The sequence below is a fragment of the Sciurus vulgaris genome, assembly GCF_902686455.1.
Source record: "Sciurus vulgaris genome assembly, chromosome: 17".
Lineage (NCBI taxonomy): Eukaryota > Metazoa > Chordata > Mammalia > Rodentia > Sciuridae > Sciurus > Sciurus vulgaris.
This window is the reverse complement of record NC_136478.1, coordinates 33,356,448-33,379,508: the sequence shown is the minus strand read 5'-3', so window position 1 is coordinate 33,379,508 and position 23,061 is coordinate 33,356,448. Positions and strand designations below refer to the sequence as shown.

At 51.8% G+C, this 23,061-nt stretch overlaps 1 protein-coding gene and 2 pseudogenes across 3 annotated transcripts in view; all 3 read right to left on the bottom strand.

The window, feature by feature from the left end:
* LOC306647773 (NADH dehydrogenase [ubiquinone] 1 alpha subcomplex subunit 1-like) overlaps window positions 1-23,061 on the bottom strand; it is a 442,780-nt pseudogene that overhangs the window by 418,581 nt on the left and 1,138 nt on the right. The gene's annotated exons all lie outside the window — the stretch shown is intronic.
* LOC306647968 (large ribosomal subunit protein eL29-like) lies at window positions 12,613-13,099 on the bottom strand (annotated as a pseudogene). The gene has a single exon. The product of its transcript is annotated as a large ribosomal subunit protein eL29-like (transcript).
* On the bottom strand, window positions 13,721-23,022 carry SNX20 (sorting nexin 20). The gene is made up of 4 exons (XM_079117604.1): window positions 22,904-23,022; window positions 19,157-19,295; window positions 17,598-17,749; window positions 13,721-16,403 (listed from the first exon to the last, which is right to left on the bottom strand). Exons 2-4 carry the CDS (start codon window positions 19,284-19,286, stop codon window positions 15,735-15,737), a joined length of 951 nt encoding a protein of 316 aa, XP_078973730.1. The 5' UTR covers window positions 19,287-19,295; window positions 22,904-23,022; the 3' UTR covers window positions 13,721-15,734.

The window sequence follows — 23,061 nt, the reverse complement described above, 5'->3', positions numbered from 1 at the left end:
AGCGCAGGATCTGCTCTAAGTGGGTCCTCAGCAGGTATTTGGTGGGGGGATGGGTGAGCCAGGGGAGGTGGCAGAGCGGACTGCCGCTGGTGTTGGGCAGAGAGCAGGGATTCCTGCAGGTCCTCCAGGGCTCTGATGTGTCCAGCCCCCTTAGCCACACAGGGCCATGGGGCTGCTATCGCCTGAGTGGAAGTGTGGAAGAACCAGTGTTCCTAGAGCTCAAGGGACAGAGACGTGGTGACCTGACAGGGATGTGGGAGAGAAGCGCTGGGTTTGCTGAGCCAAAGCATGAAAGAAAGTCTTCCTGGAGAGGCATCCCGCTGGCTCTGGACTTTGTGGGCGTGATAAAGTCCCCCGTGCTGTGTTAAGCCTCTGAGGTTTCAGTTTGCTGTCTGCAGTCAGATTTAGGCAAAGGCCTCAGAACCTGGCCTGTCCCCGAGGCCCAGTTACTGGCCTGGAGTTAGGGAGAGGGGAGGCCTAGAGTCAGGACTTTGGCTAGCCTGCCAGATGCTGCAGGGGGGCAACTTGGTGGAGGTGGTGCCCCAGGAGGCCACTAAGGCAGAGGGACACCAGGGTGGTGGCCATTTCTTGTTTCGCCACCTTGTTTGGTGCAGGCCTATGGAAAAAGGCCTCGGGGTTACTGAGGCCGGGTGGAGGATTTGCATTCATAACTGGTTTCCAGGTGGCGCTGCTGCTGCTGGTCCAGGGGCCACACTTTAGGACCACTGGTCTGAAGCAGTGGTGGTCTAGTCTCAGAGGCCAGCCCCTCTTCCAGGGACTGCTTGACTTGGCATTTGTACCCCCTCCTCTGCTTCCTGGGCTCTACCACATCCTCATACTGCCAGCCTTCCCTCTGGCTGTTTCCGGGTACTCTAACCCACCTAGATAACTGGGGAGGCCTATGAAATGCATGCATTCCCTGTGATAGGTCTTCTTCCTGACCTCTGGGGCTAAGCTGGGGGTAGTTGCTATCGTGGTGCACAGTCCCTCAGATTTGAAGGCAGTTATATAATCAGGGCTCTTTTTGGTCACAAGGGACAAACTCCCAGTTCAACCTGAATTAAGCCTAAAAGAGGATTTAGAGGCTCCTGAATGGTCCAGGACCTTCAGGTATGGCTGGATCCAGCAGCATCTGTAATCAGTGTTGTCAGTACTCAGTCCCCCTTCTCCTTGTTGAAAGGTGGAGGGAAAGTACTGTGTGTCAAGATGAGGGGCTGCAAGTAGGAGGGTCAGATGTCCCTTGTTTCTACTGTCTTAGTTCCTGAAACTGTAAAATGACTGTGAAGTTCAGGGAGAGTGACCTAGGTTGTGGGAGTCACAGGGTGACACTTTTGGTCTGTTTCTGGGGCCATCCTTGTGTGGGGAGGCGTGCAGACAAACAGCCACGAAGCTGGGACCTGCACCAGGAACCCGCCCTCTGGCGTCCCCCGAGCAGGTGTCACTGTCCCATCTGGATTCAGGCCCTCTAACAGCGGTTCTTCCAGCGTGTGGTGAGGTGAGCCTGGGAGTCGCTGAAATTAAGCCTAGCAATGAGGCTCGGTGGAGGAAGCCAGGCCAGGTTCTTGGGGGACAAGAAAAGGGACACTGTAGGAGGGAGGGAAGTGCCCGAAGACATATGCTCAAGTGCTAAAAGATGATCATAAAATAGCTTTTTATGAATAGAGGAAAAAACCTCAACTAGCTAAGCCAAAAAGATCTTACTGATCTGCATTCAGGTGCAGCTCAATCTAGGAGCTTAAGATCATCAGGACTCAGTGTCTTTCCATTTCTCACTACATATTTTGGGCTTCATTTTCTCATTTACTCTTGGGCAAGCTTCTTGGCAGCTCCAGGCTAGCACTGTACAGTGGGACCTGCTGGCTGCTGGATGATCCAAGGCCGTCAGGTATGGCTGGATCCAGCAGCATTTACAATCAGAATCATTCCTGCTGGCCTTGGAGAGATGAATACCTCAGAAAGTGGTGCTCTTTCAGAAGTGGGTCTGAAAGAACCTCAAGATTGCTTCTCTTTGGTCCTGGTTTTTCCACATGACCACCTCAGAATGAATCACCATGGCCGGGAGTGACAGGATTCCCATGGACTGGCCCGAATGCCGCGCAATCTCAGAGCTGGGGTGGAGTCAGCGCCCCCTGCAGGGCGGTTCCCAGAAGCGCAGGTAATTGGGGAGCTCTGCCCAGGAGAAGCGAGAATGGATCTGGGGGCCACCCAACTGATGTCCACTACTGGCGCCAAATTATCAGCCTGCCCAGGATCCCCCTCTCCGCCCCCGCCAGGAGCCCCCACCTTATCTCCACACCCATCCCCTAACTCCAGCCTAGGATGGCCTGGAATTCTCCTTCCTCCAGGCAAAAGGAAGAGGGCGGCAACCGCCTTCTCCCTCGTTAGTCTCTCTGACATCTTTTGTCACCTATCAGGGGAACAAGCAATTCCTTTGATCACAGCAAAAGGAGAAAGAGTATTTAAAACACAGCCTGTGGAGCTTTGCCGAGCTCCCGGTGGGAAGGGCTGCGGCTGGCAGTTTCGGAGCAGGAACAAGATTTTCAGCCTCCACCCTTGCTTGTCTGAGCGCAGTTAGGGAGGGCGCGCCCCACCCCCTCCTGCAGCTCCGGGGTTATTTTTAAAACGGGCCAAGGGACCCCGAGGTGGGGGAGGGGAGCCTCGGCGGAAGGGATTCTGGAAGGAAAGCGCAGCCCACCTTTGGTCTAGGTGGCCTGCAAGAAGATATCTGGTGTCACCTTGCACGCCTCCATCCTTGTCCCTTCCCTTTCTGAGCCCCAGTCCATTCTTTGTCAGGGTCCAACCCCCAAATTTCCCTGACTTACTTCCCAATTTCTGCTTTTTTTTTTTTTTCTGAACATTTTTTTCCCAAATGTAAAACTTAATTTCCTAAGGAAGGTTTATACCCTTGCCACTCATGAGCTGGGGAAAACCGTATCCGTCCATAATAAGAAAGATAGCTATAGATATAAATGCAACAAAAGCAGCCGGCCAGTAAATTCTAGCAAGATACTGTTGCCGCTGGAAGCAGCTTAGAGGAAACCAGATCCCTCTTAACAGCAGAGGCCCAGGGACCACAACAGAGGCTGTGGTCCCTGGCAGAACACCTGCCCGACAGGAGCAAGCCCCGGGTTCAACCTCCGAACCTCCAACCTCCAGTCAAAAGAAGAAAGGGCTTGATCCATCCCCGGGGGCTCAGGGGGCTTAAGGAAGGATCCCTGGGCAGGCTGGCCAGACCAGTTGCAGGCCTCTCCTGGTGCCAGACTCCAGGGGTGCACCTGGCCAGCCAGGTGTGCCCAGCGTGGGAGTTGAGCACATCTCCTGAGAGCAGGTTGGAGGGGGAGATTTTCCTGAGCCTGTCCACTCCCCTCACTCTGGGATCTCGGCAGCCCTCCTGGCTCCAGGGCTGTGCTGCCATCATTTCCGAAGTATGTCCTGGGCCCAGGGACAGAGGCATGAGAGGAGCAGTCAGAGAACTCAGGTTGGGCCTGGGCTCCCCGCCCATACCCTGCCCACCCTGGCAGTCTTCCCTTTCAGTGTCTTGGTTGAGGCCTGGTTGGGTCCTGGCCCAGCTTCTCAGGAGTTATTTCTTTTAGGGGGCCAGGGTCCAGGGAAGTTGTGGGATGATCCAATCATTAGTTGAGCGTCTCTTATCTACCAGATTCCAGGACAGGTGACACAATTTATCAGCCCTGGTGCAAAATGATCAGGTGGGACCCTTGTTTAAAAATTATTAAAAATTTCAAGATAGTGGTGAAAAAAGACTAAAACAAGCATAAGATCCTATGGGACTGCAGAGAAGGTAGTGAGCTGGGTCCCAAAGTGTCCCTGAGATGATTTCCCAGGGGAGATGGGCTATTAGTCAGCTTTCTGTCACTGTAACAAAATACCTGAGTAATTGACTCAGAAAGAAAAAAGATTTATTTTGGCTCATGGTTTCAGAGGCTCCAGACTGTGATCAGGCAGACTCTTTGTTTTAGGCTCCTGGGAGCGGGGAGCAAGGGAGGAAAATAATTCCCCTCGTGGCCAGGAAGCAAAAGGAATAAGGAAAGGGAGAGGGGTCCCACTGTCCCCTAGAGGGCATGACCTAAAGAGGTCACTGGGTCAGCTCTGCACCCCCTCCTACCAGATGTCCCTAGCCTTTCCAGCAGAATGACGGACGCTATTCAGCAGCTTTGTCCTGCTTGAAAGCAGTCGCAGAGCTTCCTTTCCGCCCGTTGGGTCCTCTAGGTTGGACCCTAATCCTCGGGAATAGTGCTCTTCCGGACACCATGCTGCTGAGGGTGATCTTCACGGGGGCGCCTCGTGGTCTGGTGGCCAGAAGGCAATCAGCAGGCGGGAGCGCCCTCTGTAGAGGACCCCAGCCTTGGTGTCCTGACACTGCGGAGGTGCTCCCAGGGGCTGGCTGGGATGGCAGGCAGGACGGCACAGTGGGTAAGCCCAGGCTCTGAAGTCAGATCCCAGTGCTGCCTCTTATAAAATGTGACTTCGAGCTGGTCAGCTAACGTCCCGCCCTCGGTTTCCTCATCTGTAAAATGGGGGGGGGGTAACAGTGCCCACCTCGCAGGGCTGTTGTAGGGGTAAGTGGGGTGGGTCTGTGAGGAGCTGAACCCAGGACCTGGCATGAGCGCTCTCTCCATACCAGGCATGGGTAGTCACAGCAGGGACGTTGACATCCAGGCTACTTGGAGCTTCTGAGAGAATCCAGGGAAGGCGAGGCATGGGGACAACTGGCACTGGTCACTTCTCAGCCGGACAGCTCCTTTTAGAGAGCCTTCCAACAAGTCCCCAGATGTCACAGATGTCCGCAATGTGTCAGTCAGCTATATTCAGGAACAAGCATCCCCAAGACTCAGTGACTTAAAGTGATGACTTTGGTGAGAGTTCACGAATCATCTCTCCGGGAGCTGGCTGATCTTGACTGAGTTTGGCTACATGTCTGGAGTCGGCTGGCTGCTGGATATCTCAGCTGCCCTTAACTTGGCTCCGTGTGTCATTTCATCAAGTGTCCCCAGCAGGACACCCGAGCATGTTCTCATGACAACTGCAGAACAAGGGTGAGTGAAGTCCCCGAGGTCTCTTGATTGGAGGCCGGCACACCATCCCTTCTGCCTCACAGTCTGGGGTCCTGGACTGCTGCACTCAGGGATGGGAAATTGACCCTGTCTCTTCCCAGAAGGGAACTGTCAGGGGATGGGGCAAATGGCATGGAGGTGGGCGGGAGGAAGAACTGGCGCCACCCCTGCAGCGTGCCACACACTCTTGGTTTAACGAGGCACCTCTGAGGACCCACCGGTGCCTTCCCTGATTGATTGTCCTTCCTGATTTGTTCCTGGAGGTCAGAGAAAATGTGGACCAGAGCAAATACTGTGCCAGCTGGGCAGGTATGAAGTGCCTTGTTCTGGATCATTCCCTAAGCTGAGGCCTTGGGTTCATTTGGTCACCCCACCCAGCCATCACCTCTGCAGCACTGGGAGGCAGCACAGCTGGGGGCAGAAGCCTCAGGTTCAAAGTCCAGCTCTGACTGCCATGGTACTTGCTATCTGTGTTAGTCAGCTTTCCGTTACTATAACAGATACCTGAGAGGAGCAGCTTATACGGAGAAAAGGTTTATTTTGGCTCACAGTTTGGGAGGTTCCTGTTCATGGTTGGTTGGCCCTGCTGCTTCCGGGCCTATGACAAGGCAGCTCATCAAAGCAGCAGCACGTGGCAACGCCATTCATCTGGTGGCTGGAACATGAAAGAGAGGAGGAGGAAGGGGCTGCCCTTCTAGAGCATGCCCCGGTACCCTCACCTGCTCCCACCAGGCCCTGCGTCTGCAAGATTCCATCACCTCCCAGTAGTGCCATGAGCTGGGAACCAAGCCTCCAACACCTATCTAAACCATAGCAGTGCCTAACGGATAGTGAATTCATATTTGTCGAATCCATTTATACTTTTATTAAAATATTTTTATTTTGAAATATGCCACCCAGAGAGAAGTGCATGAAATGAAGTGTACTGCTTAGCAAATTATTAGCAAGCAAATACCCCTGAGCCCAGGACCCCAGGCTGAGACATAATGGGCCTCCCTAACCTCTGAGAGTCCCCGCCATCCTCCCCACCAAAGCCTCCTCACTCCCCTGCAAGCAAGAGCCACCATCTGGGCTTTTATTGTGACCCTTCCTGCCTTTCTTGTTTCCTTAGATTTGTGATGATTAATTTTATATGGGCTTACCTGGGCTACAGGATGCCCAGGTATCTGATTACACATTTTTTTCTGGGTGTGTCTATGAGGATGATTCTGGAAGAGGTTGGCATGGAAACTGTAGGGTGGGGCAAAGCAGGTGACCCTCCCAGATGGGGATGAGTGTCACCTAGCCCTTCAAGAGCCTGAGAGAATAAAAACGTGGAGGAAGGTTGGATTCACCTCTCCTGTCTGACTGCTGAGCTGCCCATCAACCTCCTGCCCTCTGTGGCCAGACGTCCTGGGCACACCACCACCTTTCCCAGGTCAACAGCTTGCAGAAGCAGACTGTGGGGGTTCTCGTCTTCTGTAGTCATGGGGGTCAGTGTAGTAAATCATTCTCTCTCTCTCTCTCTCTCTCTCTCTTTCTCTGTACCCTGTCGATTCTGTTTCTCTGGAGAACCCTGACTGATACTTGGACAGAAGTTTTGCCATCTAAATAAGGTTTCTTAAACACTGTCATTGGTTTGACCTGCTCTTGACTCGCCAGAGCTGAGCCCTGGTCTGCCTTCCCTGGCTCCATCATGCCTGTGAGATTCACCTCCTCATTATGTGCAGTGTTTACATTCGTGACTGTGACCTATCGACAAATATTCCACAATGTACACAATGGGCATTCGGGTTGTTCCCGAGTGGGCACAGTTACTGGCGAGAGCCCTACTCTGAAATTCTAGCTGGTGTTTTGGGTGGACATGCTGGCCTCTGTGGGGCACTTTCCTTGCAGTGGATTCTCATGGTCTCTAGGGAAGCTTACCTCCAGCCTTGGGAGATGATGCTAAGTGCTAAGTGTTTTTTTGTTTGTTTTTAGTACCAGGGATTGAACCCAGGGGCACTTAGCCACTGAGCTACATCCCCAGGACCCCCCTTTTTTAAAAAATTTATTTATTTATTTTTTATTGTAAACAAATGGGATACATGTTGTTTCTGTCTGTACATGGAGTAACAGCATACCATTTGCATATTCATACATTTACATAGAATAATGATGTTTGATTCATTCCGTTATTTTTTTCCTTACCCCCCACCCCTCCCACCTCTCTTTCCCTCTATACAGTCCCTCCTTCCTCTATTCTTGCCCCCCTCCCAGCCCCCATTATGTGTCATCATCCACTTATCAGTGAGATCATTCGTCTTTTGGATTTTTGAGATTGGCTTATCTCACTTAGCATGATATTCTCCAATTTCATCCATTTGCCTGCAAATGCCATAATTTTATTATTCTTTATGGCTGAGTAATATTCCATTGTATATATATACCACAGTTTCTTTATCCATTCACCAATTGAAGGGCATCTAGGTTGGTTCCATAGTCTGGCTATTGTGAATTGAGCCGCTATGAACATTGATGTGGCTGTATCTCTGTAGTATGCTGATTTTAAGTCCTTTGGGTATAGGCCGAGGAGTGGGATAGCTGGGTCAAATGGTAGGTCCATTCTAAGTTTTCTAAGGAATCTCCACACTGCTTTCCAGAGTGGCTGCACTAATTTGCAGCCCCACAGGACCCCCTTTTTAAAAATATTTTATTTTGAGACAGGGTCTCACTAAGTTGATTAGGGCCTCCCTAAGTTGCTAAAGGCCTCGCTAAATTGCTGAGGCTGGCTTTGAACTCTATCCTCCTGCCTCAGCCTCCGGAGCTGGTGGGATTACAGGCGTGAGCCAAGGTACCCAGCGTTAAGTGGTCCTTACCCATTTACACTCTTGTCAGAAAGGAAAGAAATTTCTCTTTTTTTCCCATCCCTCCTCTTCTCTTTCCTCCCTTTTAGTTATTCGTTCAACCCATGTTTCTGGACAGTCCCTGGACTGGGCGTTGGTATCTACTAGTGACAGCTACAGTGGAGGTGAGCGTCCCTGTGGGTGTTCTTCCCATCTGCAAGTGCAGTAGGCAGAGGGATAGGAACCCCGCTACCTGCACTCTCTGGGTCCCCAAAAGAAGGGAGGTGGGTCCTGGGGAGGCGCCTGGCCTCCAGGCCCAGGGCTTCCCTGCGGTGTCCTCAGAGGCTAAATGCAGCCCCTCCCGGGCGCTGCCAGCTCCTTTTTGGAGAGACAAGGGTTTCCCTTATGAAAGGTGGAGGGGCGGCGAACGCTACGACGAGGACAGCGGCCTCCTTCCTCCTGCTGGAGCTCCTGGGATGCAGGAAGAGGACGGGGCAGAAGGGGGGAAGGCGCGATCCTGAACCCCAAGCGCGAGTCACCCGGGGGGCTCCCCAACAAATACTGGGGGGTGCAGTTACAAGGGTAGCGAAGCTTCGGCACTTTCCCGGCCTTTTTTCCAGAAAGCCCCTTCTTCCCAGCATTGTTTCAAAACCCTGCGGACGGCTTTACCAAGTTGAGTTTCTTTCTTCCAAGAGAAGCGCTCAATTTCCCTTCCTGCTCTTTTTCTTTTCTCCGGCGCCCAAGGCGGTGCGGGGAGTGTCGGAGCCGCCGGGGCGGCAGCGCCACCTGCTGGCAGTCTGGTGAAGAGCGGGATCCAGTCCTCGGTCCCTCCTGCCTCCGGAAGTGATTGCCCTAAGAAAAGGGACAAAGATTGAACTCCTGAAATGAGTTTAAAATGCCAGGATTATGGAATTTTCAAGGAATTAGCATTCCTCTCACACGTATATGGCGGAGGAGTGGGTTAGTACAGCCTTTGAAAGAGAGAAATTAAGCATTATCAAAATCATAGAAAGTGTTGATTCATAAATATACACAATTTTTGTCCTTTAAGAAACGAAATAAGGAATGGAGGTGTGGCTTAATGGTAGGGTGCTTGCTTAGCATGTGGGGCTCTGGGTTCCATCCCCAGCACCATAAATTAAAACAAATCAAATTAGTAGACTTTTAAAAGAGTCAAAAGAAGTGTTAGAAATTCAGAGGTGCCATCGTGGGAGATTGCTGGAAGAGAGCACAAATACGCGAAGACGTAAGAGTCAAGGCGTTTGTTGCAGTGTTTCCTGAAATAGGGAAAATGCAATATTATTGTATGGTTGTCATAACTATGGCATATGTATTAGACTACAATGAAACCACTAAAAATAGCATGTAAGAACAGGATCCATTATAGGAAATGTCCCTGGTGGATAGTTGCAATTTCAAAAGCTGATTGCTAAACGATAGGTTCAAGAACTGTTTCTGATCAAGGCTGCCCTGAAAGGCATGTTGATGGCACGTGCTTCTCAGGAAAGGACAGGCGTGTGTTTCCTACACATCCTATAGGCGAGGACCTCACAAGAACCCCAGAGGGGGGAGTCCTCTAGGGTTGCCAAAGAGGAAGCCTGTGATCCCAGAGCTGCTACAGCCATCTTGTCAACAGGAGGCGAAGCAGGGGAAGGCAGAACTAAGAGGAAAAGCGAAAGCGAGGGGAAAAGACTGGGGGACGAAGTTCAAGTCCTTGGATCCAACTTGGCTTGGAAGCTGGTCTACGCTTGGACTTTTCAGATAATAAATTGCTCCCTTGTGAGGTTAAAGTTGTTTTCTGTCACTGGTAACTGAACCGTTCTGCATGCCTCAAGCACAGGCTCCCCAGCTCTCCAGTCACGGGCCACAGGGAAGGACAGACGTACCATGAGAGGCTTTTTCTGTTGGCCCTAGAACCCACTCTCTTGGTGGCACAGCCAGGTGACACATCAGGATGACAGCATGCTCCCTTTCTGGTAACAGACTCAAACTGAAGATCCTGGTGGTCAGACTCCTCTGACCTGAAGGCTGAGCTCCTGCTTTCCCTCTGCCTAAAATTCTCCCCTGCGCATGCTCTGTGGAGGGCTCCCTTGCAGCCTCGGAGTCTCCCTGAAACACCTCCTCCTCGGAGTAGTCTTCTCTGGCCACTGGCTGAAGGACATCATTCTCTCCCAGCTTCTGTTTGCTCTGTGAGTCACCCTCCAACATACCACCTCTATGAGGGCAGGGACTGGGCCTACCGTGGCCACTGCCTTGCCCCTAGCTCTTCCCAGGGTCTGGACATAATGAAAGTGCATCTGAAAAAAATGAGAGGCAGGCTAGCTAGTTAGTAAGAAGGCTGTTCTGGTTGTTGACCAGGAGGGTGGGGCTCAGTGCAGGCAGTCTCTGGGAAGAGCATTTTCTTGCTCTACCAGGGGCCACAGCTAGATGGACTGTGACACCCACCCAGAGGTGCGCAGCGGATTTGGGCTTCAACCAGTGCAGAGTGCTCTCTCCATCTGGGATCTCATCTGACATTAGGGTGAAGTCGGAAGCTGAGCCTGCTGCGCACCACCTCCCAAATGGGGTGCGAAAGTCAAGGACGGGCAAGCAAAGCCAAGGCAGGCCCGTGGCTTAGGAGCTGGGGAGCAAGCAGGGCTGAGTATGGGGCTTGGAGACTGGGAGGCCAGGGCTGGGGACAAGCAGCAGGCTGCAGAGTTCCCCTGGTGTGTTGGGTAAGACCCAGGCAGTCTGAGATGCTACTGCATAATCAGCACCACGTGGCTGGAAACTTGTTTCCTCTCGCAGTATTTTCCAGTGTCTTTCTGAGTCAAAGAGAAGCCTGGTTTGCTGATAACAGGTCTCTGCACTGTCTCTTTTAATCAAGGCAGCCTGTCCCAGGCCAAGGCCTGTTGGGGTTTAATAATGGCAGTAGGTTCCATTGTGGTTATTTTTATAGCTACCTTCCAATTATAGCAAGTGATTCTGATTTTCCGTTTAGGGTAGTAACAGGAAGTTTCTTTTTCAAATAAATTTACATAAGTAAAAGGGCTGTGCTACAAGGAAAATAGCAAGGAGGTGAGAAAACAGGTGGTGGCATTGTTAACAGGGCCCCAAAGGAAGGGGCGAGGGACTGAGCAGGAAGATGCCAGGAAGGCAGCATTTGGGGGAGTGGCTAGTGGCTTTGAAACCCCAGAGGCCTGCTGGGGACAGGCCCCTGCCAGCAGGTAGAGGTGGTGTTATCTAGCTGCCACGAAGCACAGTCTCAGCTAGTGGGACATGTGCTTTGAGGAGAGGACATGTGCTGGCCTCAGGACAGAGCCCACCCTGAACTGAGCTTCCGCCTGGAGCCAGGAGACCAGGCCAGGCTAAAGACTCCACCCAGGCCTCAGCCCTGACCCTGAGCCCCAAGTCCAGCTGGGTGACCTCCCCGAGGATTTTCTGGAATTTGAGCCTGGAATTATTTTGTCTGCCTTGCCTGTCAAAGCAGAGCACTTTGATGGGGACAACCCACATCTGGTTCTCGCACTGTCCCTGTCTCACCGGACCTTGAGTGAGTCACCTCTCCCGGCCTCTCCCCTCTTTTCTTCCAGCATGGGGCTCAGTAAGTGAAGTATGGGCTGTGGGCCCAACAGGTCTGAGCTTAATTTCCTGGTCTACCAATGGTTAGCTGTGTGACCCCAGGTAAGTCACTTAGCCCCTCAGGTGTCTGTGTTCTCTGTACATGGGATGAGAACATGGCTCAGACAGGGGCAAGCCACACAGGAAGAGACCTCTGGCATCCATGGGTAGGGTCTCACCAGCATGCCTAATCCCATCCAAAGGGGAGGCCACAGGATGCTGGCTTCTTGGACCACGTGCCCAGAGCAAGTTCATGGGTAGGAGCTACCCCAGGACCTGGGCTGGTGCGCCTATAAGAGAGAGGGGCCAGGTGGGGGGAGGCCAGGTGGGGAGGAAGCCAGGAGAGCACCTGTCTGGGAGATTTCCATCAAGGCACCCCCAAGCCAGTTTGCAGGTGAGCATCACCTGCAGGGGCAGGAGTGGGGGCAGGAGGAGGGGTGATCCTGTTAAAATGCAGATTCTGGCTGAGCAGGTCGAGCGTGGGCCTGAAGTTCTGCATTTCTCTCAAGCTCTGGGAGGCTGATGCTGTTGGACCCCAGGTCCCACCCAGAGTCTTGGGGGCAGGTAGGTACTCCTCACCTCTCCTGTGGGCCCAGCCTTTGTGAAAGCAGAAGTTCAGGCCAGCTTCCAGCACCCCAAAAGTCCTCTGGAACAAGGATGTAGTGAAATGTGCAGTGGAAGGGGCCTAGGAAGAGGGAAGTGGGGTACCCCAGTGGGGTCACAGTGGGCCAGAGCGAATCTCCCTGGAGAAGGGCCTGAGAATTCAAGGACTCATTCCAGAAATCCAAGAAATGAGTGGGTCTCTGACTTCTGTAGTGAACTGCAAATGTCAGGAAGAGTGGCCATCATGGCCGTCCCCGGCAACCCACAGTGGATGAAGACATCATGCATGTGACCAGCAGAAACTCCAGTGGACCCACAGGCCGAGGCTGTTGGAAGAACTGGGAGGGAGCATCGAGTGTCATCAGGAAGAGATGTGCTGGGTCCCAAAGCTGCCCCCTTCTTTTTCTTTCCTCCTGCCTCTGGATTTCTTTATACAAACAGCACAGGAGGACACCAGTCCCCATAGACGGGGCTCAGGGGTCACACCAGGGGTCACACCAGTCCTTCTGTCCTCACACCTCTCAGAGGTTTTTCTATGGAGCCTTTGCAGGGACCTGGGCACCCTTGGGGGTGGGAGCCAGAGCTGGAGCTGATGCTGGTACTGGAGCTGGAGTTGCAGCCGGGTCCTGGCTTGGGCTTTGGCCTTTGGCGGGCAGAGCCTGCGCTCCCTGGTCATGTGGGCACGAGCACCTTCCTGTGCTTGGGATGGGCAAGCAAGGCAAGGCGATCACGTTTGCAGCTGGCACCCTTTGGCTTAACCTCCTTAGGCTTTACCAGGGCCTTGACAGCCTCAGCACTCATGGCCTTGGCATTGTTTGCCTGCATCTTTTTCAGGCCCTTCTTGTTGTGCTTTTTGGCAAAACATATATTTCTCAGGAATTTGGGGATCTACCTCCTTAAGAGATTCATCTCTGTGATCGGGATTTCTTGATGCCATTTCTGTGCCATTTTCGGGATTGGTTGTGCATGGTGTGGTTCTTGGACTTGGCCATGTCTGCATGGTAAGCTGCTGCTCCCAGAGCAGTTGAGCCCAAAGCTGCCCTTTATGACCAGTCCTGTTCAGAAAGCTGGAATAAATCCTGAGTATTATGTCTAGAGCCAGCCCTTCTTCAGGTGATAATGATGGGGAACACTCCTCTGTGATTTTGTAGGTCCTTTCTACTCCACGTAGGTATTTTCTCTGTGTGTGCATCACACACACACACACACACACACACACACACACACACACACACAGCATACCTTTGTGATTTCAAGATGCACATTGTATTCACCTTTCAGTGCCTTATGCTCCTTATTGACCTAGATCCACGTTGACTTCCTTTAGAGAGAATTGCGTTAGCAGTTGCAGGAACACCTCCATGTGAAACCACTTTAACACGCTGGCTCTGCTGGAGTTATTTTGGACCAACTGTGTGTACTCAGCCCCCAAACGTGGGTGAGCACCAGCTTGCAGTCCAAATTCTCAGACTTCCCATCCTCTACCCATGCCAAGTTTGATTCATGCAAATATCTTCAACGTCCCTCACTGCATAGCAGTTGTCTTATTTTTTTTTTTTTTTTTTTTTTTTTTTTTTTTTTTTCTATAACCAAATAGCACAGACTGGGAAATTTATAAAGAATAAATATTTATTCAGCTCATGGTTCTGGAGGCCCCAAGTCTACGGGCTGCTCTAGTGAGGGCCTTCCTGCTGGTGAGGATGCAGAATCCCATGGCAGGGCAGGGTATCCCAAGGTGAGACAGCAGGTGTGCTAGCTTGGGTCTCTCTGCCTCTTTTAAAGTTGCTAGTGCAACCATGGGGTTCCCACGCTAATGGCATCATTAATCCTAGTCACCTCCCAAAGGTTCCACCTCCAAACACCACAGATTACATTTCTGCCCTCTTTATACCTCACAATGGGGATTAAATTTCAGCATGAGTTTTGTAGGGACGTTCCACCCCTTACAGTAGGTTTATCTTGCATTGACTCTCATATTGGGGATCCGACTCTTTGGTCTCCCAGTCTGCTGGAATGTCCTATTAAACTCCTCAATGTTTTGGCATTTTTTTTTTCTTTCTTAGTGAATATTTGGTGCATTTCACAACTAAGAACATCTTATATTTGATGAAATTTATAGTCTCATTATGATCTTCAACATTACAAATACGGCCACAATTTTTTTTTTCATTTGACACTCTAATTTCCCACATACCCTGTTTTTCAAGAAGTCCAACATCTTCCTGCTTCCAGAGTCCCAGTGCTGGAGCAAACAAAGAGCTTGCTCTGTCCAAAGCTGTCTGTTTAGTTCTCACCCTCAGAACCCAATTGGGCCATACAGGATTGCCATAAGGTGTCGCTGTTGAACAGATTTGGTGCAGTTCAGTGAATGCTTGTCCACGGCTACCTTGACGTGGGTCAAATCCTGCACTGGCCACAGTGGTGTCCCCCATTAAGGTTCCCAAATTCTGGCCTGATAATTTTGGCCAGATAGTTTAGGTCTTCAGGGGCTTCCAGGCTCAAGTACACCTTGGACAAAACCAGCCTGAACCGTTAGCTCAGGTCATTGGTCCAGACTCCCCTTCACCAGCCTCTGGTGTCCATGGTGTGAGTCCTTTCCTGACAGTAGACAGTAGACCCCACACCATCAAAAAGTTCCAGGAACTTTGTACCTCAAAAGGAGAACTGTTGAGAATTCAATCTCTTTTCTACCCAGAATATTCTTGTTCTGCTTCCTTCCACGGCTATGTCTACCTACTCAGGGAAGCCATTCAAGAAAGAGCTTCCATATGAGTGAAAATCCACCCTTGGGCAATGTGTTCTAGCATCCTATCCAGAGAAATCATTGACAACTTCCCTTTCTAAAAATGCGTGTCATAGAATCTTATGACATGATTGCTTTCTGGCTCAGTATCCTCCTCCCACCTTGCAAAGAATGGTAAACAACCTTCACCTTAGGGGTTCCGTGTGGGAACAGGAGGTGCAATAGGAGAGATTTTGAATTGCCAAGTAAGGTCTACATGCTAAGGGGAAGAGCCAGAACATTAGGATAATGGGTGGGTCTGGGTTTCTTTTTGTTGTTGTTGCTTGTTTGTTTTTGGTACTGGGGATTGAATCCAGGGGCACTCAACCACTGAGCCACATCCCCAGCCCTTTTCGAATTTTATTTAGAGACAGGATCTCGCTGAGTTGTTTAGGGCCTCACTATGTTGCTGAAGTTGGCTTTGAACTCAGGATCCTCTGCCTCGGGCTCCAGAGTCCCTGGGATTTCAGGCCAGAGCTACAGGCACCCAGCTGAGTGGGTCTATTTATAAGCGTAGGAGCAGCAAAGAGAGACCCAGGGCAAACCCCTGCCAGGATATTATCTGTGCTTTGCCCATGATATGCGATATAAACCTGTCCTCCCGCTTCCCACAAAATTATCAGTAAGGTCCATATTACTCTACAACATTTTTTGCAGCTAGTTTTGTGGTTCTGAGACGAAGGGAGCCTGGCATCTAGGGGACATAAGATACAAAAGCAGGATCCCAAGGTGTCCCAAGAGCACCTCTGTTCAATACAGATCACAGGGACTTGTCTAAAATCACCCAGTAACTCGGAGCTCCACACAGGCCCTCCCATGAAAAACGAACCCCACACAGCGCACCTGGCTTCCCTGCCAGGGTGCCTGGCTGCCTCAGGACAGATACTCCCGCACCGTGAGCTCCTTGAGGGTGAAGCCCCGGTGGGTGGGCTTCCGGAGCTGGCTCTCCTCCAGCCTGCCCTGCAGGGACACGAAGTCCTTGCCCAGCACGTAGGCCAGGCGGACCATGGCGTCCAGCAGAGGCGCGTAGTAGCGATGGCCCTCCCGGGCCTGCAGGCACCGCAGGGCCCGCTCGCCGGCCGCGAAGGCCTCGGCGGGGCGCTCCAGGTCTCGGTGGCACACCAGCATGGCGCAGAGCGCGGGGACCACGGCGGTGGGGCAGTGGGCCGTGAGCTTCTCCTGCAGCGGCACCACGCGCACCAGCAGCTCGAGCGCGCGCGGGTACTGGCCGGCGCGCAGGCAGCCGAAGGCCTCGCGCAGCTCGGGCCGCGTCAGGAAGTCGACGAACTCGCGCGAGCGGCGCACGCAGCGCATGGCGTAGAGCTGCCCCAGGTACTCCTTGAGCGCCAGCTTGCGCTGGCAGATCATCTCCTGCGAGAAGTTCCCGGTCAGGTGCTTCTTGGGGAACACCACGTCCTCCATCTCTTCCCGGAACGTCTTCAGGAGGCTTTTCTGGAGCTTCTCAAAGTCGGAATAGCGCCGTTCCAGCACAGCTTTGTTGCTGTCAAAGCTCCCCGTCTGGATGACGACGATCTGGTACATCTGCGGCGGAGAGGGGTGGGGGGTACACCTTTGACTAACGTCCGAGCGGGTTTTAAATGACAGAACCCTGGCAAGTGACAGTGATGACGAGGACACCCTGAAAATGGGTTCTCCTTATAAGCAATTCTGTTCCAATGGCCCTCAGCATCCTCTGAGCTGAGAAGGGACGCATGACAAACATCCACCCTGCAATAACAAATCAGCACCCTGGAGGCAGCTTGGAAGAAAAACCACAGGAACCAGCCCTTGCAGGGGGCCTGGGGACCCTCATGGCTTTACATCATCAAAGCTGGGCCTCTGCAGTTCTGAACTGGGAAGCCTGTGTCAGAGCATCCTGTACACACAGTAGTAGTGACGTGACAGTCAGGAGATTATTGTTTGAATTTTCCTCCAAGAGAGTACCGGTTAAGGGTAAAGACTCTGGAGCCAGACTGCCTGGGTTATAATTCCAGCCCCATCACAGTCTAGCCGTGGGGTCCTAGGTAATTCATCCTCTCTGAGCCTCACATTTCTCAAGCATAAATCGATGATAGGAATAGTCCCTCATTCCTTCACTGGGTGAGGATTAAATGAGTCAACGCACTGGGACCACACAGAACTTCGCCAACATGCAGTCTGCATGCTGTGAGCTATTGTTACTGTCCTGGTTCCAATTAAGTGGAGAAGAGGGGTCCAGTGGCTCTGACATCTTCCTAACACAGGCTGGAATTTCGGTCTAGCAAAGACAGCAGCCCCCAAGCACAGAGCTGTCCGTGGCCCTAGTCACCAGCCAGAATTTAATAACAGCATTTTGCTTTGTTGTTTACATTTACGATTGTATTCACTCTTCTTTATGCCATATGATAGTAGCCTTCCATTTAAATATATTCAGTGTTTTAAAGAAATGATCCAATTTAAAGAAAAAAAGTTAAGTAAATAGTAGCCAATGATATGAGGTTAGGACAAAAATCCAGTGGAGCGGGGACGGAGATGACTAACATCCGATTACCTGGGCTTCAGTTGGGCTATTTCTTAGGAGCAGGAATCATGACTCATGCATCTCTAATCTTCACAGAATTTAGCACAGTGCTCTTTGGCCATTTCTCTGCAAGAACTCTGAGTTAAAGTCTATCAACCCATTTCATGATTGGGAAAGTCGAGGTCTTGCCTAGGGCAGTTTGAAAGGGGCTCCATCATTACCCTATCTCAGCTTACCACAAACTTGGAGATCGTTCTCTCCTCAATGCGGGCTGAAGAGATCTCAAAGAGCAGCTTGACATGCTTCCAGCGGCCTTTCTCATTCTGCCAGTAGGCCTGCAGCTCCCGGGTGGTCATGTTGGAATTGGAGCTCTGGCTGCTATGGGCATCTGGAAGGACAGCATCCTTAGGGATCTGCACCAGGTCTTTGTACATTAGAGGCAAGGGCTTAGGGAGGTGGCTGGGTCTGGGAAAGGGCATCAGGATTCCGGAAGAGCAGTAGTTCTCCCCCTCTGGTCACCCTTACATTTATAAAATTGAGTGTGTGTAGGGGGGTGGTCATCAGCCAGATCCCTGCATCCAAGTGGGCAGAATTCACCCACTGCTGACAACTTTAAGCAGCCGATCACCCAGCTGGTCTCTCGACTGTGAAGTGCAGCGTGGCACGTTGCATTGGTCCTTCCAGCCCGCAGCTCAGCTATTGTGAAACCCTGTGCTCCTGACAAGCGCAGACCCTGGCTCGTCTGCACTCCCTGCAGCGCTGACTGTCGGGCTGCCATAGGACCCTTCAGTGCACGCCAGAGCGGCTGAGGGAGCTGCCTAGATGCTGTGTTCTGGCCTCAGCCGGGCGGACCTCCTCGCCTCCCCTCATTGTCCACATGGCCTGCTTTTTCTCATGTGTGCTTCTTGTCTCCTTTGAATCCAATCCTCCTGTTTTCCTATCTAGAAACCAGCAGTTTCCTAAACCTCACTTGAGGCCTGACCCCTCTGAGAATCTTGAGGAAGCTTAGACTCTTTCTCTACTAAAATTGTGCAAGTAATTGTGCATTTTTTTTTTTTGGCAAGGGTCATGAACCCCAGACCTGGCCCCGTGTGTCCACCCAAGTCTCCGTGTCACTTTGACTGCTCCTTGGCATTAGAGGCTTTCCCACCTTGTTCCAGGAGCCGTTTTGTGGCATTTCTAATTGTTTTTCATGGGTGTTTCTCTATTGAACCGGAGGACCGTACTGAGCTAGGGTTTGTTCATCTTTCTCTGCATTGAGCACGGCAGGTTTTCAATGGCCCCATCTTGATGATTGCAGGAAGAGGTTAGTTCCAGGAGGTGGCGCTATGGTAGGCATCAGTGCCTGGCCGGGGGCCATTGGCACTCATTGTTCTGGAACATGGTACTGGCTTTCTAAGGGAAACACCTATGACTCTCACCTCGAGGCCTTTCTGGGCCATAGCGACAAGCTGATAGCCTGTCTTCCTCGCCCCTGGGATGCCACAACTGGGAGACACGTTCCACACGCCCTCCTAGAGGATTCCCTTTGGGAGTGAGCCTGTTACCTGCCCGAGTCCTATGCTGATTGGTACCCTGTGTGGCTCCCTGCCTTTCCTGTCCTTGTTTCCTGTCCCCTGCCCTTGCCTCCTGGCCACCTCCCATATAAACAACCAGTACCAAACCTTCTCTCAGGGTCAAGTTAAAAGAGCTGCCAGGCTGTCCTGTGCAGCCATTCATGGTAGGCACCCACACTGGTACTTCAGGTATCTTTAAACCTCTGTCCCTCTCACAGAGCCCCAAGCCTCAGGCCCACCTGAGTGTTCTCCAGGTCCTGAACTTGGGAGGTCTGGGTCCGTAGTGAGTGCTTCCTGCTTGTTTTTGGCAGGACACTGGGTAATGGGTCCCGTCCAGCCAGGGCTGCCAGGGTGCTCAGGATGTGCCATGTTCCAAGGCTGCCAGGGGCAGAAGAGAGAACAGTGAGCGTGCACTCATGCTGGGAATCCCGGAGGTTGCCGGGTCCCTGGGATACACATCGTATGCTCTGCTGTCAGGCAGAGGGGAAGGATAACACTCCCTCAGCTGACCCTCCACTGCTCACCCAGGTGCCAGATCCAGACCTGGGTCTACCTCTCTGCTGGACAGATGGTTCCAAGGTGACATAGACCCTTCTATCCTGTACTATCAAGTTGCTCTTGATTTTAAATGAGGTGACTTCGAGCCAAGGTAATGGCTTTAACGATTACTTGGGAGAAGATGCTGGCTTGTCCAGATAAATGTCCCAATGCTCAATTTTAGATTACTCCCTGTGTTTGTATGTGTGTGTGTGTGTGTGTATCATCTATCATCATCTACCATCAATTATCTATCTACCAATCATCTATCATTTACTATCTATCATTATCTATCATCTACCTACCATCTATCATTATCATCTACCATCTATCTACCAAGCATCTATTATCTATCATCTATCATCTATCATTATCTATCATCTATCATCTACCTATCATGTTACCTATCATCTATCATCCATCACCTATCAGTTATCTATCATCTATCTACCAATCATGTATCATTTATCCTAGCTTCTATTTCTCTATCATCTATCTATAATCTATATATCATCTATCATCTATTTATAAGCAAATGTTTACTGACAGCTTATTATGCCCACTTCTTACTTACTTGTTCTTCATACTCCCTATCTAATTTGCTGCCCACAAAAATCTATCATTTCCCTTAAATACCAGGTGAGGAAACTGAGGTCTAGCCCAAGGTCACATGGCTGGTGAGTGTACCTACCGAGCAAAGTGGAATTTGTTTCAAACACTTGTAATGTGCTGACTGTGCACTCCACATTCAACATGCTCACTCTCACTTTGTCGGACCCCCTTCGGTGAGAGGGATTGTCTTCACTTTGTGATGAAAGAACTGAGATTTAGAGTTGCCCAAGAGCAAGAGCTGGTACCTGGTGCCAGGATACACCCCGCCTGGCTGACTCTGTCTTAGCAGGGGCAAGTGGGGAGGGCAGGCAGCAGGCTACGGAGTCCAGTTGATGCCGTAACTCTGTTCATGACCCAGATTAGTAAATGAGATGATCCGGAAGCCAGAAAGTTACTTGGCTTCTCTGGGCAGCCATGTCCCACCACATGGGCCTAATAGCAGACCCATCTCCACCGGGCTGGTGTGTGGATAGTTGGGCAGACCCTGTAAAGCAGCTGCTCAGGCGGCACACACACACCAGGCCCAGTCGTCCCTGTTTTTACGATCTGGTATGTGCTAGATGCTTTGAGAAATAGTTGTGAGATAAATGACTCGAAACTAAGGTGTAAGCTGAATAGAATTCCAGATACCGCACTTTGGAAAGAGGGCAAAACATTTGCTCAGATGGAGCAAGTAGCTGGGCACCATTTAGGCTGAAGAATTCAAACTCAGGAGGGGTGCAAGTGACTCCTACCAGGCTTTATCAGGACCTGTGGACACGGTGGCAGTGGGGGTGAGGCCAGCTGGCACTTGAACTCTGGACTCTTGGGTTTCAATCCCTGGGTCTGAACCTCTAGGCTGACCATGGCCTAGAATGAAGCAGGGCCATTGCTGCCTTCACGTCCCCTGCGTTTCCTGGGGGTCCCTGCTCCAGGGGTGAGAGCCTTCCTCATTTGGCCTGGCTTGGGGAGAGTGAGGTCAGCTGGGGCTGGCGCCCATGCTTCTGGGGACAGCTCTTACTGTGGAACCCTAAAGGAACCCTGGGCCATTCTCTAGGTGCCCAGCAGGGGAGTTGTCCAGTGGGTGCCCCAGGGCCCTACATCTGACCTCTCCTTTTACAGATGAGGAGACTGAGGCACGGACCAGGGGCCTGGCTGGCCCGGGGCCGCACAAGCTCGGGCTTGCAGTAGCTCGTACACCTCATCTATCTCTTTCTGTCCTCAAGGAGTCAGGAGACGCGGCCTTCCATCCTGACCAACTGTGGGTTCTTGGGCAAGTTATTTACTATCTCTAGGTAAGTTACTATTTCCCCACCTGAAAAGTGCAGCCTCAACCCTGTCCTGCTGGTAAGTTGATGAATGGCTAGGGATGGGTCCTCTGTAGTGTGTTAAGTGACTAAGCAAGGTGGCAGTGGTCACATGCTCTCTTATCTAATGGACTCTTGGTAACTGGGATTCCTTGGGGACCTGGTATTTCCTGTGGGCATGCCTCTGTGTCTGCCTCAGTTAGCTTATCTGTTAAATGGGTGATCGTGAGTGGAGTTGACCTCAAAGGTCCCAGCCCTTCCACTTCTCCTTTCCTGGTTGGGCAGCTAGTGCCAAGTCGGAGGCAAGGTGCAGCTTTCTCAAAAACTTGAAAGATCCCAGAAATAATGCCTGGACTGGAAACTTCAGTAAAGACCTAAGAAAGCTGAAACCAGGGCTTAGAATGAAAATCAAGTTCAAAAGCCAAAGCCAGCTCACTTACGTTTCTCTATGGGGTTGCCTGGAGCCACCCATTTAAAGAGGAGTAGAAAGGGAAAAGTCATGCCCTGGTGCAACCATGGGGTCTTGGGCAGCTTCCCATCCATGTCCAGGCCTCAGTCTCCCCACCTGTGAAATGGGTGAGTAATCCTGTCACTGGAGGCTCTTTGGGGACAGTCACACAAGGGATTCTGTGGACTCATCTTTCTGTTCTCCATGGCCTCTGCCACAAGTATTTCCAGACTTTACTACAAGACACTGAAATGTTGGGGGTCACCTTGGCCCAGGCGTCAGAGCAAGAGCTGGTACCTGGTACTCGGACACACACCCAACCTATCTGTCTATGTATCAGCCTTCCAATCCCTTCCCCCTCCAGCTCTGTGTGCATGACAGTCAATCTTCCTCCTCCTTGACTCCCGGGTCCCTCATTCCCTGCTTCAAGGACTCCAGCCATGTCCAGTCCTCCTCCTGATGGGCACCCAGGGCCACTGCAGAGCCCATACTATCTTTCTGAGGGAGCTGCAGAGGGCTTTCCATTTGGGATGAGTCTGGTGGAGTGAAATAAAGCTCCCTGGCCTGTCCTGGGAGCCACAAGAATTTGGGACTTTGGTTGTACAGCTGCCGTCACTGGAGAAAAGGCAGCACATTGGACACCTGGACATTCACCTGAGAAGCCTGGCCAGTGGCAGGGACTCCGGATGAGTGTGCATCAGAATGTCCTAGTGGGGCGGGGGTCCCGGGGGCTTGTTCAAAAGCAGATTTCCTGGCTCTCGACACCCAGAGGGTCCCATCTCATTCTGGGGTGAGCCCTGGAGTTTGTGTGGTGTACAGATTCCCTGGGGCTACACTGACGCAGGGCTCCTGATACTGCTCTCTGAGAAACAGGCGTAGCGACTTATTCCCCAGGACCAAGGGGGGTTGGCTGAAGTCTGGCATTTCGAAGGGACTTGAGGTGCTGGGAGGGGGCTGTTCGCTGCTCTGCCTCAGTGTGCTACCGGCTGTCAGCAACCCTCTTCTGTCCCACCCTCCCCCCGACAAGTTCAGGGGGGTCACAGGAGGAAGGGATGGAGACCACAGCAGGCAGAGGCCACCTGAGCTGGGGCTCAAACACTGACCTGAGATCTTCTGGCCCTGCGTGCGTCCAAGCATCCAGGAGAGGGTCACATGGCCCCTTATGTTCTCTGCTCCAAGCTCCGGCGAGTGGTTGAGTGGTCGTCGTTTTGCTAAGTTCCCTGTTTGAAAACAGGAAATAGGCCGTATGACTTGTTCCTGG